Source organism: Haliotis rubra, unplaced genomic scaffold, assembly GCF_003918875.1.
Source record: "Haliotis rubra isolate DU_JTF1 unplaced genomic scaffold, ASM391887v1 Scf99, whole genome shotgun sequence".
Lineage (NCBI taxonomy): Eukaryota > Metazoa > Mollusca > Gastropoda > Lepetellida > Haliotidae > Haliotis > Haliotis rubra.
The window spans coordinates 9,719-27,250 of NW_025767734.1; the positions used below are offsets into that span (position 1 = coordinate 9,719).

General features: G+C 42.7%; 1 protein-coding gene across 1 annotated transcript; it reads left to right on the forward strand.

Annotated features, from left to right (window-relative positions):
* The first annotated feature begins 1,098 nt into the window (after positions 1 to 1,098).
* LOC124265661 (spatacsin-like) lies at positions 1,099 to 17,492 on the forward strand. Its single transcript, XM_046700461.1, has 11 exons — positions 1,099 to 1,224; positions 4,686 to 4,858; positions 6,487 to 6,713; positions 8,320 to 8,428; positions 8,956 to 9,115; positions 9,206 to 9,401; positions 9,700 to 9,783; positions 12,692 to 12,843; positions 15,858 to 16,052; positions 16,463 to 16,570; positions 17,283 to 17,492. Exons 1-11 carry the CDS (start codon positions 1,099 to 1,101, stop codon positions 17,490 to 17,492), a joined length of 1,740 nt encoding a protein of 579 aa, XP_046556417.1.
* The last annotated feature ends 40 nt before the right edge of the window (positions 17,493 to 17,532 follow it).

A 17,532-nucleotide genomic window follows, 5' to 3' on the forward strand; every position in this document is an offset into this window, starting at 1 on the left:
CATACACACCGCATGCACGCCGCCATATGAGCCGGGGCCATTCTCAGGCCACTCACGCAGGAAACCCACTATCACCCTCACCTCACCTTCTGGGCATGTTTTAGTTTGCACAGTGTAATGAGCACAGGGAACAGCATTCTGAGGCAGAGTGCAACTTGCAAGAGCTACACCTTGTTCAGGCATTCTAATCCCTGTTTTCTGATTCTAGCTTTGTCCAGCGCACACCCATGTTTTTCCAAACAGTAACGTAAACTGTTCATTGTTTGCATGTACTCCATGTCACCCAGTTGTCCAGTAAAATGGTGCTGCCTCACTTCTATTGCCGTGAGACTTCGGGATGTCGTATACCAGGCAAGTCTCGTAGTATTGCAGCCAGTGTGTTGAAGATGGAAGAACCTTCCTAGCTGACCTCATTACATAAGATCATGTGAATGTTGCCATAGCTTAACACTTCCATATCTGCCTACACCTTTGCTTCAGGTATAGGTGCCACGCACTGGCATGATTAAGACCTTATGATGTAACTATCTAGATTTACTGCCGGTTTTACAGGTTCATATGCTTCAAGTGTGCGAAGGTTATAGTGAATTATCGTTGGTTAGGATAAGGGCGACAGGCGCATTCAAAAATCAATGCAGTACAACATAATATAAGTGATTTGGGTTAGTATCATGTACCACATAAACACCTTTGTAATCTAACATGTATGAAGTTTAATAGCTGAAAAGGTTGTTTAATATTATAAATAACAAACCACATCACCAACTCACTCACACATGTACAAGTACTCCCTTCCAAATTCTCAGTACCTCCTCTTGGTAATAGGGAGGTGGGTACCCCACACCTCCCTAAAGCTATCTGGAGCCCTGGGGCCTCGTTAAACAAGGTCATCATGCTGGGTTGTATGTACCCCAGGGAGCTGGGAATAGATTCCTCACCGATATACATTGACTGAGACTTTGGCCAAAGTTTTAGGTGCGGGATTTGGCAGATTATAAATATACAACTGTTATTATTGTTTTTTGTTGTTGTTATTGTTATCCAACACATTATTGCATGTTCCTGACATCGGATGGGTGGAGATCTTCGATGTTGAACATGGACCAGAACCTACTGCAGGACAAGTTAGCATGCGTTCCTCAAACTGTACTCCGCTCTGTTCCCCACCGGCTCCATAGCTTCCCTCAAGCATCGATGTCAACGATCTACTCAGCGCTGCTCATGGTAAGTCACCAGTCAGGGTAGAATCTCATATAGTTCTCTTCACAGAGTCTTTGTGTTACTAGGGATTGTGAGGTTAAGTGTTCACTTGCTATGCCTTAGACCTTGGATCTATTATTCCCCCCTCACAGTCACAGTGTGTGAAACTCATTGCCTGTCTTCCCTCCAGAGATAATGTTGAAGTATACCATTCACACTTTACTATGATCAAATCATTGATTCAACAGAAAACTATTATGTGGGGTCAATTTGGTTTAAATATCTAAGCTTATTGTAAGCATGGATCCTAGGTTTCAGTATGTTAGATTAAAGTGTCTGTTTGCCTCAAAAGAGGTGTTGCCATATTATTATTTATCCAGTTTTAAATGGATGCAGTTTCAAATTATAAATCTACGCTTAAGTAAAGTTGTGAATTTTGTGATCCTAAGCAAAGTGTGAGTAGTATATTACAGTTGAATCATCTATAACCACATCCACTCCCTCACACTGAACGTATGGGCTGTCATCAAAACATGGTGAATACACGCTACAGATAGTTTTCATAATTTGCTTTTCTCAGCTTTTATTCTGGAAGTTTTATTGGTTATTTTTCAGCTGTCATGGATGTTTTGTTGTCAGGAGTAATATATATCATGTATACACAGATGGTTATTAACTGTTAAGCTTCTGCAGAATGGTTTTCAATGTATTTTGGTAGTATTTGGGTTGTAAGGCTGTTATTCAATAGGAGCAGAGGTAAAAGGTGTTGGCAGTCAATAGGAGGAGAGAGGTAAAAAGGTGTTGACAGTCAATAGGAGGAGAGGGTAAAGGTGTTGACAGTCAATAGGAGAGAGAGGTAAAGGTGTCGGCAGTCAATAGGAGGAGAGAGCAAAGGTGTTGACAGTCAATAGGAGGAGAGAGGTAAAGGTGTTGACAGTCAATAGGAGGAGAGAGGTAAAGGTGTCGGCAGTCAATGGGAGGAGAGAGGTAAAGGTGTCGGCAGTCAATGGGAGGAGAGAGGTAAAGGTGTTGACAGTCAATAGGAGGAGAGAGGTAAAGGTGTCGGCAGTCAATAGGAGGAGAGAGGTAAAGGTGTTGGCAGTCAATGGGAGAGAGAGGTAAAGGTGTTGGCAGTCAATAGGAGGAGAGAGGTAAAGGTGTTGACAGTCAATAGGAGGAGAGAGGTAAAGGTGTCGGCAGTCAATGGGAGGAGAGAGGTAAAGGTGTTGGCAGTCAATAGGAGGAGAGAGGTAAAGGTGTTGGCAGTCAATAGGAGGAGAGAGGTAAAGGTGTTGGCAGTCAATAGGAGGAGAGGTAAAAGGTGTCGGCAGTCAATAGGAGGAGAGGTAAAGGTGTTGGCAGTCAATAGGAGGAGAGGTAAAGGTGTTGGCAGTCAATAGGAGGAGAGAGGTAAAGGTGTGGGCAGGGAGGAGAGAGGTAAAGGTGTTGGCAGTCAATGGGAGGAGAGAGGTAAAGGTGTTGACAGTCAATAGGAGGAGAGAGGTAAAGGTGTGGCAGTCAATGGGAGGAGAGAGGTAAAGGTGTTGACAGTCAATAGGAGGAGAGAGGTAAAGGTGTCGGCAGTCAATAGGAGGAGAGAGGTAAAGGTGTCGGCAGTCAATAGGAGGAGAGAGGTAAAGGTGTTGGCAGTCAATAGGAGGAGAGAGGTAAAGGTGTTGGCAGAAAGATATGAGAAGACTCATTCTTTCTTTCAGAAGACATCTTATTTGGAAAGTACATATATGCATTTTCTTGCTGCTGAAAATGTCCTGTGTACAAACATTAAACTTGTTATGTATTGTTCTATGTCCCCCACTACTCAGAGTTATCTCACCTACCACCCATGCGCGGGCTGCCAGCTGCTAGTTCAGCCCAAGGGAACCCTATGAGTGTGTATTCACAAGACTTCTGAGTGACAAATAAGGACTGAACAATGTTATTCAGGAATACAATATTTGGAAACGCGTGGGTAATAGTTGCTCATGGTTCTTTTTCAGGGAAGTGCGCCTCACTAGGACCCAAGACGCGATTGTTTGTTGGCAGGATGGAAACACAGTAGCTGGAGAAGGTGAGTTAGTGCTGACTTTAGTTTTACACCACACTCAGCAATATTCCAGCTATATGGCCACGGTCTGTAAATAATCGAAGTCTGACCAGACAATCCAGTGATCAACAACAAAATGAGCATCGATCTCACGTGAATTGGGATACAATGACATGTGTCAACCCAGTCAGTGAGCCTGACCACCCAATCCTGTTAGTCGCCTCTTACAGCAAGCATGTGTTGCTGAAGATCAATTCTAATCCGGATCTTCATGGGTAAGCTGGAGAAGGTAGGCCTAGCACACACATCACACAATAAAATACCACACACCTCACATGATACAATACATTACCATGTACACAATCACACAATACAATATCACACATAAATCACACAATACAACATCACATACATCACACAATAAAATACCACACACCTCACATGATACAATACATTACCATGTACACAATCACAATAATACAATATCACACATAAATCACACACAACATCACACATCACACAATACAACACCACACACCTCACATGATACAATACATTACCATGTACACAATCACACAATACAATATCACACACAAATCACACAATACAACATCACACAATACAATACCATATACACAATCACAATGCAATACCACACACAAATCACACAATAAAATACCACACACCTCACAAGATAGAATACATTACCATGTGCACAATCACACAATACAATATCACACATAAATCACAATGCAATACCACTAGCATCACATGATACAATACAATACCATATACACAATCATTAATAATACAACATCACACACATCACATGATACAATACATTACCATATACACAATCACATAATACAATATCACACACATCACACATAATACAATACAACACACATCACATGATACAATACATTACCATGTGCACAATCACAATACATCATCACACACCTCACATGATACAATACATTACCATGTGCACAATCACACAATACAATATCACACATAAATCACATAATACAACATCACACAATACAATACCATACACACATGATACAATGCAATAATTACATATTGATTACAAATCACATGATGCCACATACTGCATACACACCATATATAACACAACCTGATGCATGCTTGACTTGCAATGATTGTCTACAAGGGAGTCTATGATGTACACTCAGTAGAAACTACCCAGTAGGCCCCCAGTAAGATACAAATGCTTGTTGTAAGAGAGGCTTGCTGGATATTTGACTGATTGCTAGTATCATACCAACGTGGAGCAGTGTTCATAACGTCAATCACTCCATGGCCTCAGTCAAACTCAATTATTTCCAAGCTGCCCTCATTTAGTTGGGCTGTTGTTGCATGTGCCCTGAAGCAGTAAACAACCAAACAAGTTGAACATGATCAATGTGTATTTCTACAGAGTGCCAGAGTTTTCGGGTCGCATTCTCCCAGTCCCACCTGGTGTCTCAGTTTGCCTACTCTGAGAAGATCCGCTACATATACTACCTCCAAACATGGTCGACCTACATATGCCTTTCTCTCCTTCCTGGCAGAGGAGATTGACTCAGGGGCAACAACTATTAGTAACAAGAGGTAAGTTGCACAGATACTTAGTTGGAAAGTGATGGTCAAAATCAGAAGGATTCCTCGCTAGAAATCATTTGTCATTATGAGAATACCTCAGTTCTTGCCCAAAATAACACTTGAAGCAAGAGTCAGTTTGTCCACCTGATATTTTCAAAAGGTATAATCTCACAGTGGGACAATGATGCTGAGAGTGTTTGGATCCTGAGTATGTGGGTTGTTTAGCCCCTATAACCTCTACTCGTATACAGTGTAGGCTACCTTGGCCAAGCACCCATCAAATCTTCAACCACTTTTAGTTCAGTTGAACAAACTTAGGCTTGTTGACAGACTCTCACTGCTAGATTTAAAGGCAGTACAAGACTCACAATTCACCATCCATGTATCTGCACCCTTGATGAGGAATTTTTCGAGTTCCTCCACATAGGATCTTAGAACAGCTAACCAATACACTTGGGAAATCAGAGCTTGCGTTAGCTGGTTCATGGCTGAATACATCCTGATAGCTCGCTCTTTGGATCCAGCAGGCCATGGTTTTAGTTTGGTTTTGTGAAATAGAGGGACAGTTTTGTTTTTGTACAGATTTCCATCTGAAGACATCCAACAATGTCCATTAAACATAACTATACAGTGGTATATAGACTGGGTGCTCTATTGCTGACCCATTTTCTTACAGCGAAAATATAGACAATGAAATATATTTTTATAGCTGAGAATGATATATATACCAGTGTGTTATAGATAATAATGATAATGATGAATAGACTGTTGCATGTAGATAATTTGTTGTTTTGTTTTTGATGATAGATTTCATATAGATAGACATCCAACAATGTCCATTAAACATTTTAAATGATATACAATGGTATATAGACTGTAGATAGTAATGATATTGCTAGATAGTAAACCATTGTGTTACAGCAAATGTAGACAATGAAATGATATAAACGAGGGTGTTTTTAAAGCTGAGATAGTAATGATATATACCATGTAGATAGGTAAATGATATGGAGGGTGTTATAGATAATAATGATATGATGAATAGGGTGCATTATAGATAGTAATGATATGTAAACCAGGGTGTTATAGATCATACTGATATACTGACTGGTGTTTTATGGCTGATAATGATTGTGTAAATCAGTGCATTTGAGATGAAAATAATAATGATATATGGTCTGGCTTTATAGCTGATAATGATGTATAGACTGGTGTTTATATCTGATAATGACATTTAGATTAGTGTCAATAGTGAGTGAGTGAGTTTAGTTTTATGCCGCACTCAGCAATATTCCAGCTATGTGGCGGCGGTCTGTAAATAATCGAGTCTGGACCAGAGTGATCAACAAGTGATCATCAACATGAGCATGAGCATCGATTAATTGTGAACTGATGACATGTGTCAAGCAAGTCAGTGAGCCTGACCATCCGATCTCGCCGTAGTCGGTCGACAAGCATGGGTTACTGAAGACAAGCTAATGGGTTACTGAAGATCAATTCTGATGATATATTGATGGGTGCATTGAAGCAGATATTGATAATGAAGTGTAGAGTCATGCACTATGGCTGACAATGATAACGATAGGCTGGGATAAATATGCTGCTGTAGATGAATGTACTTGCACTTCATCTCTCAGGATAAACACGGTGTGTGGAGTGGCATTATGGATGGCAGTGAAGAACTTCACCAGTGCCGAAATCACAAGTGCATGTGTAACGTTTGTGGAGATGATTGACCAGGACAGCCTGCCACTGCGAACATACATTCAAGTAGGTGTGGAGATTCTCGCCTACAAGAACAATGGCATTATGGGTACCATTGACAAGAGGAAGGAGTTGATGCACACAAATGAAGAAGAAGTGGGTAAGAAGAATTGGATATGATCTGATTTTCTGTCTTCACTGTGTCTCAGTCATGTTACAATGGTGGAACATAAAATGATAGTGACCTTGTGAAGAACCTTGGCAGGATCAAATGTTCATTAAAGACAAAATGAATTTAATTATTTCTGTTTCTTAAACGCTTTCTATACATTCAAATCAACATCTTTGAGTTGCATTTTAGAAGTTGGGAAGTGCAATATTAATAATAATGATAATACTAGTCCATTTATCATATGCATTGCTCCGTGCACAATGCATGCTCGGAGTGCCCAAACAATCTAATTATTATTACCCTGGATAACCCAAGCTGCCTGTGGATAACAACTTCTTTTATTTTCATGAGTGAGACGTTTCGATACAGATTCCTATGCTGTTGTACACAGTTTCAACAGGGAATATTGAACAGTTAAAGAGTGTTCCCTAAATAAACCCTACCTTCATCTGAACTTCAGCCAAATTTGTTGCCTTTGTTCTATTTGCAAAATAATAGAATAACACCAGAATAGCAAAATGCACAAGTGCAGCCCTTGTTTCATGAAGAAATATTGAATAGTTAAAATACCAGCACCTTGAGCATGTACTAGTTGTGGGGATATGTGCGCTATATAAGTATCCAGTTAAAAAAAAAAAGGATAGTTTAAGAGTTCATGCTCTGGAAATGAAACATGGCAGATGGATAGAGCTTGTTCCTATCATTTGTCAGCAGCACACTGAAACTCTACCCCTACTGGAGTAGTAACAAATTCAGCAAGATGCCTCACTGACTGTTCACTTGTTACATGCATACCAGTGTACATTAGTGATCAGTATTGTCCTTTACACCAGCTGTATTGACTGTATGTCATTATTAATGTCAGCTGTAAAATTATAGAAATATCTTAATATCTTTACAAAACAGATAACATGATAAATTCTGATGCAAGGATTTTGAAGTATGCAAGCACTCGTAACTTGTACTCTTAACCATTAGTGGTGTGACGATTCATCGATATGCATCGATGCATCGATCCATGGGCCACCGATACAATGAATCGATACAAAGGTTTACATAGTCGTATATCCCGATACGATACTTCAAATGGGCCACAATACATCGATGTTTTACTTTGAATATTGCCAAAGCCCGATATCTGTCAAGAAAAAATTACTTTTGTTTAATGATTAAAATATATGCATACTTATTTTCCCTTCATAAGGAAATGCTTGCATCAGGAACTATGTCAAACATAGCGCTCGCATTTTATTAGTCCGTGTATAAACGTAATTATCTCATTTCCGAATGAACAGTAAAAAAAGCTGGCGGAATTTGATGAAATACTTTCAAGTGGTTTTGTTTTGATCTTAAAGTGTTTTATAGTTGGTGTTAGAATTAAGCTTTAGTATTGTGATCGTATCGACACCCTTGTATCGGGATTCGTATCGTATCGCAGCTTCAGTGAACAATACTTTGGCAATATATCGCTGTTACTAAACTTTTAGAATCATGATGTATCGTATCGCAGGTTGTATGCCAATACCAGCACTATTAACCATACTCTACATTTAATACTTGTCAATGAAACCACATTCACCGTTCCGTTGTACAGTGGACCTCCTGCTGAACTGTGTAAGGCGGCGGAGAAGGAACGGCCCCAGTGTGGTGGAAGCCTTGGAGAAGGCTACTGCAGACAGCATCATCAAGAAGGGCATCAACAGGTTGGTAGCAGTCCTTGCTTCACTGGGGACCTGGGCATCCAACAGGGTCACCTGTGTCAAGTCAAGGCTTAGTTTTCAAGCTTAAGAAACTTACTCTTCACAATCTCAATCTTAAGAAAATTACTTCACAAGAAAAATATTACAACCTCAATTATTTTCCTTCTTCCTTCCAAAATGAGTCATCCCTAAATGTTGAGTATTTTGTTATCATGGAAATCACACAAACATGTTAAGTCCTACCACAGTAGATTATGTCTGTGTCTGTGTCTGTGTTGAGCATCCCTCACCAAAAGCTTTGTGTTACTTCCCATGTACCTGATCCAGAACTAACTTTCCCTCATTTTCGAATAAAACATGGGAATATTCCGTGAAGGGGCAGACATTTATGTATCTTTGAGCAGCATTCACGAATGTCATGAAGTTGAAATCAGCTGTAGTTTATGAGAACTGTTTTGCATACAAAGGATGCTGAATCACTCGGTTTATCATTACTGATGTGTGAGATGTGTGTTTGCCTGTCTTGCCAGTACAAGTTTCGAGGCTGCCCACCAGTGGCTGTTGACCGTGACCCTCTGCCACCTGCTCCATCTACCTCTGTCCACTGTGTTCCTGGAGGAATGTGCCCATGCTGATAAATGGCTGCCCTTCCTCTGGTTTGCCCAGCTGCATCAGTTCCCTAAACAACAGGTTTGGCACACTCGGTACTGAAGAAGTGATTTGAATTTGGTGACATTTTTCCTTGATTTATCCATGACTATTGCCAAATGTGTTGATCAGTTGCAGGGCCTGCTTCACCAGTTCCGCAGTCGACATCTACGCGAACACCTCCACTATGTCATAGAAAATGCAGATGCAAAGTCTGTCATGTTGCGAAGGAAGTTGTCCGAAACACCCAGTGACACTCAGACAAGGGGCTCTGCGAAGGATGCCAGATCCTCACTTTATGCTAAGATTGGCCTATCAAAGGGGAGAGGTACAGTGATTTGTCCTTAACATGTTGTCAATGCCTTTGGAATTCAGGGGATTTTTTTTAGCATATTTTGAGGTTTACAGACTTCTAGACTTCAGATTTTGTGTTTGGTTCTGCTTGAGAGACAAATAACCATGTTTACAGTTTCTGTCAGACTTAGTTGTCTAGGCCTAGTGGACAGGAATGAATTTTCCTGTATTCAGTATCAAACAATTGGCCTGTCAAAGGCAGGTTGAGTCATCTGCACCACTCTTAATGTTGTATGCAAGATATGACCATGGTAACAATGTTTTCTGTTCAGGTAATGCAAGCAGTGATGAGGAGGACCATGCTAGCTTGACCTCCACCCAGGGAGAGGTACTGGCTCAGGATCAAACACAGCCAGGTGAGCAGAGAAAACATCATCCAGGGTTAACCCCAGGCTTGAAAAACCTTCTGCCTGTCTTTAAAAGGCCTTCACATGGAATAATAATAAACTACAGTGACCCTCTGACTGTTGTATCTGACCTGACCCTCTGACTGTTGTAGCTGACCTGACCCTCTGACTGTTGTAGCTGACCTGACCCTCTGACTGTTGTAGCTGACCTGACCCTCTGACTGTTGTAGCTGACCTGACCCTCTGACTGTTGTAGCTGACCTGACCCTCTGACTGTTGTAGCTGACCAGACCCTCTGACTGTTGTAACTGACCTGATCCTCTGACTGTTGTAGCTGACCAGACCCTCTGACTGTTGTAGTTGATCTGACCCTCTGACTGTTGTAGTTGACCTGACCCTCTGACTGTTGTAGCTGACCTGACCCTCTGACTGTTGTAGTTGACCTGACCCTCTGACTGTTGTAACTGACCTGACCCTCTGACTGTTGTAGCTGACCTGACCCTCTGACTGTTGTAGTTGACCTGATCCTCTGACTGTTGTAGTTGACCTGATCCTCTGACTGTTGTAGTTGACCTGACCCTCTGACTGTTGTAGTTGACCTGACCCTCTGACTGTTGTAGCTGACCTGACCCTCTGACTGTTGTAGCTGACCTGACCCTCTGACTGTTGTAGTTGACCTGACCCTCTGACTGTTGTAGTTGACCTGATCCTCTGACTGTTGTAGTTGACCTGACCCTCTGACTGTTGTAGTTGACCTGATCCTCTGACTGTTGTAGTTGACCTGACCCTCTGACTGTTGTAGCTGACCTGATCCTCTGACTGTTGTAGTTGACCTGATCCTCTGACTGTTGTAACTGACCTGACCCTCTGACTGTTGTAGCTGACCAGACCCTCTGACTGTTGTAGTTGATCTGACCCTCTGACTGTTGTAGTTGACCTGATCCTCTGACTGTTGTAGTTGACCTGATCCTCTGACTGTTGTAGCTGACCAGACCCTCTGACTGTTGTAGTTGATCTGACCCTCTGACTGTTGTAGCTGACCTGATCCTCTGACTGTTGTAGCTGACCTGATCCTCTGACTGTTGTAACTGACCTGATCCTCTGACTGTTGTAGCTGACCAGACCCTCTGACTGTTGTAACTGACCTGATCCTCTGACTGTTGTAGCTGACCTGACCCTCTGACTGTTGTAGTTGACCTGACCCTCTGACTGTTGTAGCTGACCTGATCCTCTGACTGTTGTAGCTGACCTGATCCTCTGACTGTTGTAGTTGACCTGATCCTCTGACTGTTGTAGCTGACCTGATCCTCCTGATCCTCTGACTGTTGTAGCTGACCAGACCCTCTGACTGTTGTAACTGACCTGATCCTCTGACTGTTGTAGCTGACCTGACCCTCTGACTGTTGTAGCTGACCTGACCCTCTGACTGTTGTAGCTGACCTGACCCTCTGACTGTTGTAGCTGACCTGATCCTCTGACTGTTGTAGCTGACCTGATCCTCTGACTGTTGTAGTTGACCTGATCCTCTGACTGTTGTAGCTGACCTGACCCTCTGACTGTTGTAGTTGACCTGACCCTCTGACTGTTGTAGTTGACCTGACCCTCTGACTGTTGTAGCTGACCTGACCCTCTGACTGTTGTAGCTGACCTGACCCTCTGACTGTTGTAGCTGACCTGACCCTCTGACTGTTGTAGTTGACCTGACCCTCTGACTGTTGTAGTTGACCTGACCCTCTGACTGTTGTAGCTGACCTGATCCTCTGACTGTTGTAGCTGACCTGACCCTCTGACTGTTGTAGTTGACCTGATCCTCTGACTGTTGTAACTGACCTGATCCTCTGACTGTTGTAGCTGACCAGACCCTCTGACTGTTGTAGTTGACCTGACCCTCTGACTGTTGTAGTTGATGTGACGCTCTGACTGTTGTAGTTGACCAGACCCTCTGACTGTTGTAGTTGATGTGACGCTCTGACTGTTGTAGTTGACCTGACCCTCTGACTGTTGTAGTTGACCTGACCCTCTGACTGTTGTAGTTGACCTGATCCTCTGACTGTTGTAGCTGACCTGACCCTCTGACTGTTGTAGTTGACCTGATCCTCTGACTGTTGTAGCTGACCTGACCCTCTGACTGTTGTAGCTGACCTGACCCTCTGACTGTTGTAGCTGACCTGACCCTCTGACTGTTGTAACTGACCTGACCCTCTGACTGTTGTAGTTGACCTGACCCTCTGACTGTTGTAGTTGACCTGACCCTCTGACTGTTGTAGCTGACCTGATCCTCTGACTGTTGTAACTGATCTGACCCTCTCACTGTTGTAGTTGACCTGACCCTCTGACTGTTGTAACTGACCTGATCCTCTGACTGTTGCAGTTGACCTGACCCTCTGACTGTTGTAGCTGACCTGACCCTCTGACTGTTGTAACTGACCTGATCCTCTGACTGTTGTAGTTGACCTGACCCTCTGACTGTTGTAGTTGACCTGACCCTCTGACTGTTGTAGTTGACCTGACCCTCTGACTGTTGTAGTTGACCTGACCCTCTGACTGTTGTAGTTGACCTGACCCTCTGACTGTTGTAGCTGACCTGATCCTCTGACTGTTGTAGTTGACCTGACCCTCTGACTGTTGTAACTGACCTGATCCTCTGACTGTTGTAGTTGACCTGACCCTCTGACTGTTGTAACTGACCTGATCCTCTGACTGTTGTAGCTGATCTGACCCTCTGACTGTTGTAGTTGACCTGACCCTCTGACTGTTGTAACTGACCTGATCCTCTGACTGTTGTAGCTGATCTGACCCTCTGACTGTTGTAGTTGACCTGACCCTCTGACTGTTGTAACTGACCTGATCCTCTGACTGTTGTAGCTGACCTGACCCTCTGACTGTTGTAGTTAATGTGACGCTCTGATTGTTGTAGTTGACCTGACGTTGACGGAAGAGTCGGCGGGGGAGGATGTGTTCCAAGTGGTGTTCTCGTCACAGGCGGCCGCCTCTCCATGGAAGTCCCTCCTACAAGCATCTGTTGTCCTCCGTAACTCTCTGTTTGCTGAACTGGCTGCATGTCAAGAGGTACCTTGTTGTTATAGCAGAGTTCACTTTTACTTGATATTGTGACCTGTGTTCTTGTCAAGGACATCATAATAATCACTAATTTTCAGTTCTGAAACTGTTTACAATAATCGTAAACAAAGTCATGTAAATCATGAAATCAGTTTGCATTTTATTGCAAAAAAGTTCAGGGTCATGAAGGTTAAAGCTTTTACTTCAGTAGTATAGGGAAAAGCGGAACTGGACCGCATAGATGCACCATGCCTAGGAGCTCCATACTAGCTAATTCGGCTCCCACAGTCACAATTTTTTGTGTGTTTTTCACATAACTATATCGGACCACTTTTCGTCTCCTGACGCAAGTGCACTCGAATTAGAGATATGCGGGTGTATGGATATAGAAAATAAAAATGGCAGGAACCAAGCTATCGTGCGAAGCCTATGCCGATATCCGATCTGGTCGTTTGTCCCTTCGGGAAGCGAGGAGGATCTATATCTATATCTATATCTATATCTATATCTATATCGAAACTCCCCACTCTCTTGGAACCAGACAACTCTACATGCAAGTGTGGCGCCATCGACCACTGCATCGGCAGCAAGAAATGCGTTCTCTGGAGAAAAAGAAAGCGATAGACTACACACCACAGGAGCAACTTCCACTCGAGGTTCTGGAAGAAATCGCGATCCCCTACTGTTCTCGAACATAGAGAACCTGTACGACGACGACTGCCTCTTCTGGTGCCTGCGATACCAACACCTCCTCGACAAACTGGTGGACAATTGTCCATGCGAGAAAGATTCTTGTATCTTCCGGCAGCTATCGGGAAAAGTAGAGCCGCCACAGGGACTACAGCGGGTCCAAGGATATGGAAGTGGCAGCCCCGTGCAACGAACACCGAAAAGCCGCAGAAGTTCCGGAAGGAATCTACACGTGCAATAAGTTTGCCGTAGCGAAATACGAAGGGAAGAACCGACTATTGCTGCTACTCGATTCGCCGACTGGAGAAACGATTCCGGTCTAAGGCTACAAGATACGAGGAAAGGTTCGAGATGCTGGCGGAATGGAAAATCTACAGTTTGTGGGTGGACCGTTTCTGTGCAGGCTTGGCAAAATCTGCCACTCTCCCATATCGGAAAGACGATCGAGAAGTCGATTTGCTGCTCCCAGAGACCGAGCAGGTATAGCTTCTATAAGCTAGAAGCCAACAGCTCAACATCCATCCGGCATGGATCCATGTGTATTTCTACCGCCAACTCCACACATCGAATGGCAATGGAGACAGAAGAAATGCCAAAAGCTGGACAGAGGAGGATCCGACCAACCTTTCCAAAAAATGCCTAACATAGCCGCCAATCGCAAAATTTCTACTCCGGCTACACAAACGTGAGGAAGAACATTGCTGGAGCTACTGAAGTCCGAGAAGGCAGAAAATTGGCGATGAAGAGCAAAAAAGGCACTACAAAAGGAAATACAAATCCAGGAAGAACGAGCAGGACTATGCAAAAAGGAGATCAAAGCCCTGCCGACCCTTCGACCCTCTTGCCTGCCAGCGAGATAGCTCCAGCGTCGCACTCCAGCACAACCATATTGCCTGCTGCAGAACCGTCGACCATCTTGCCTGCTAGCGAGACAGCTCCAAATCTGACCATCCAGGACTTCTACGATTGTCTGGGGAAGATTGAGGCTCGTGTAGAGCAAAACACGACTATGTTGTCTCGGCTAGTGTGGAGCAAAATGCGACTATGTTGTCGGCTCGTGTGGAGCAAAACTCGGCGATGTTGTCGGCTCATGCGGATCAAACCACGACTATGTTGGTCGACATCTTGTCTGGGCTGGACAAGGACGACGATGACGAACAACTCCAGGAGGAAATAGAAAGCGTAGAGGAGGAACAAGAAGAGAAGCATCTGGATATCCAGAAGGTGTGGCAGATGGTAGAATCGATGCAAGAGTGGACCTACCTTTCGATAGCCGCCTTGTTTCTATGGAAGGTCGCCTTGTTTCTAAGGAAGCACTGCACACTGGCCGACAAGACAAGGACAGAAACGCCAAAAACTACTAGGGACCCCTTCCAAATGGAGTAGAGAAGTCGATGTGTGGAATGCAGCCTATTTGGAAAAAAAGTATTGTAGTAGGGTATTCAAACCATGCGTTTGGGTTTTTTCGTCCAGGCACACGCCCTACTTTCCGTACCATGAATTCCACGAAAAGCAGTTGGAATACGAAAACGGGCCTAGACAAGTCTACAACTCCATTCCTCCTTTCCTCCTCCAAAGGGACAAACGACCAGATCGGATATCGGCATAGGCTTCGCGCGATAGCTTGGTTCCTGGCATTTTTTTTCCTCTATATCCATACACCTGCATATCTCTAATTCGAGTGCACTTGCGTCAGGAGACGAAAAGTGGTTCGATATAGTTTTGTGAAAAACACTAATTTTTTTGTGACTCTGGGAGCCGAATTAGCTAGTATGGAGCTCCTAGGCATGGTGCATATATGTGGTCCCGTTCCGCTATTCCCTATACTACTACTTCAATACAATACCTTACTGCAAGAAGATCAGAAGACACAGTCATAGAAGGTACTGTCAGTCATCTGTTACTTGCTAGTCTAAATGAAGGAAGCACTTGTGCCTGTCATATATTTTTTTACTATCTCAATTCCAAAAGTTTTTTTTCTTCTAAAGGAAACTCACAAAGAACACAAATATTTCTTTGAGGTTACCCCCTTTTGGGTCTAGAAATGAATGGGCGTGTACAATATATAGATTTAACTTTCGCTGTGTAAATTCAGAGAAGGAATGTCCAGTTTGTGTTCTAAACATGGAAATCAGATATCTAGATCTGAATACATCCTTCAGTCTGAGAGTGAGAGTGTAGAAGCCTCAATGCTGATTGCCTGATCAGAAAGTTCCTCAGTTCTTCATGCACAGAGGTATTACATTGGTATAGTAGCTCTGCTTTAACTGAGACTGATCATAGTTATGGTACGTATAATTGTTTTAGTTCCACTTCATGCTTTTGATATTTAGGATGCTTCAGTGGCTGGCTGTTTGTGTGGATGGTTGGTGGCCATGATGGATCGTACTGAGCATGCTCAGTTCCTAGAGGCTCATGGGAAATCAGCCTCAGTTTGGAATATGGCAGAGCTTGAAATTCTGATTGACCTTTACATTGGCAAACATTGGGAATATACTCTTGCTACAGGATTTGACATATTTCAAACCGTAAGTATCAAGACTTTTCATGTCAAAAGTTTGTTGTAGATTTATGGTGAAACAATGGCTCAGCATGCTCAAGCTAAAACGTTTTTATGTCTTAATTTGTTAAAACCTTTTTTCATGCCTACTAGTAACATAGTGTCAGGTTTGTTAAACTACAGAGTGACAGATAGGATTTGGCAGGTTTGTTAAACTACAGAGCAGGTTTGTTAAACTACAGAGTGACAGATAGGATTTGGCAGGTTTGTTAAACTACAGAGCAGGTTTGTTAAACTACAGAGTGACAGATAGGATTGAGCAGGTTTGTTAAACTACAGAGTGACAGATAGGATTGAGCAGGTTTGTAAAACTACAGAGTGACAGATAGGATTGGGCTAGTTAAACCAATCAATTGCGTGTTCTTGCTTTTGTTTCAGAACTCACCACTGCTCCCGTTTTTGAAGTTCCTGGCTGAATTAACACAGGGAAGGAACTACAGCATCTGCACTGGTCTTCTTTGTGATTTCAAGGATGCAATGTCAAATGTAATAATTATTGCCAAATTATGAAGCTATGCATGCTCTTGAATGTTTGTATTTGCTCTGTGAAGAGAATGCTAAATTAGCCTACACCAGAGCTCCAGACTATTGGAGAGTGAAGGTGCCAGTGTATTTCATGATCTAATTAGTTATTAAACATGATCTAATCCTCAATGAAGATACATATCGGGGATAAAACTGTGCAACCCTGGATGGTTGGAACCATCAAATGATGATTAATGATGTTATGATGACATTCCCAGCTGATTGCGTGACATAAGATGGTGTCATCATTGGTTGTCCCTCATGCTGTCAACCTCTAGTTTCCTTAGTGTACACTATTGCAACAATTTCACTTTGTAAGGTCTGTACTTCTGTGCATCAGCTGTTATGTCATGTTTATTATCTCACTTATGTGCCAACTGCCCACCTTTTTGCACATTTCCAATAATGTGAGTGAGTGAGTTAAAATTTAACGTCACCTCGGCAATATTTCAGCCATATAGTGACGATACAATAATGTGTAAAATAATCCATGGTATCATTAAGAATGGTATACATATCAGCTCATTAGTCTTGTTGTTGATGATGAGTATTATCTATGATGTCATTACACATCATATAATTGATAATTAAGTTAATTAAGTTTTTCTATATTCTAGAATTTTATTGGGGTGTACTTTTGAAATGAAGATGGCGTTGTCTTTTTACATTGCAGTACCCTGAGGGAAAATTGGAATCTTCACAGCAGTTAATTTTGGGGAACTCCCATTGGCTAGAAATGACAGCCAATCGGCTGCTACAACGTCAGTTGCGTCACACTTCCAATCTGTATCAGGCACTGCAACTCGTCAAATTATTGGATCAAGAAAATATTGCTCTTGTCTTCAGTTTTGATGGTATGACACCTACTTTCTGTTGGAACTAATCACTGTACGGTTTACAAAAAATAATCATAATCATCACTG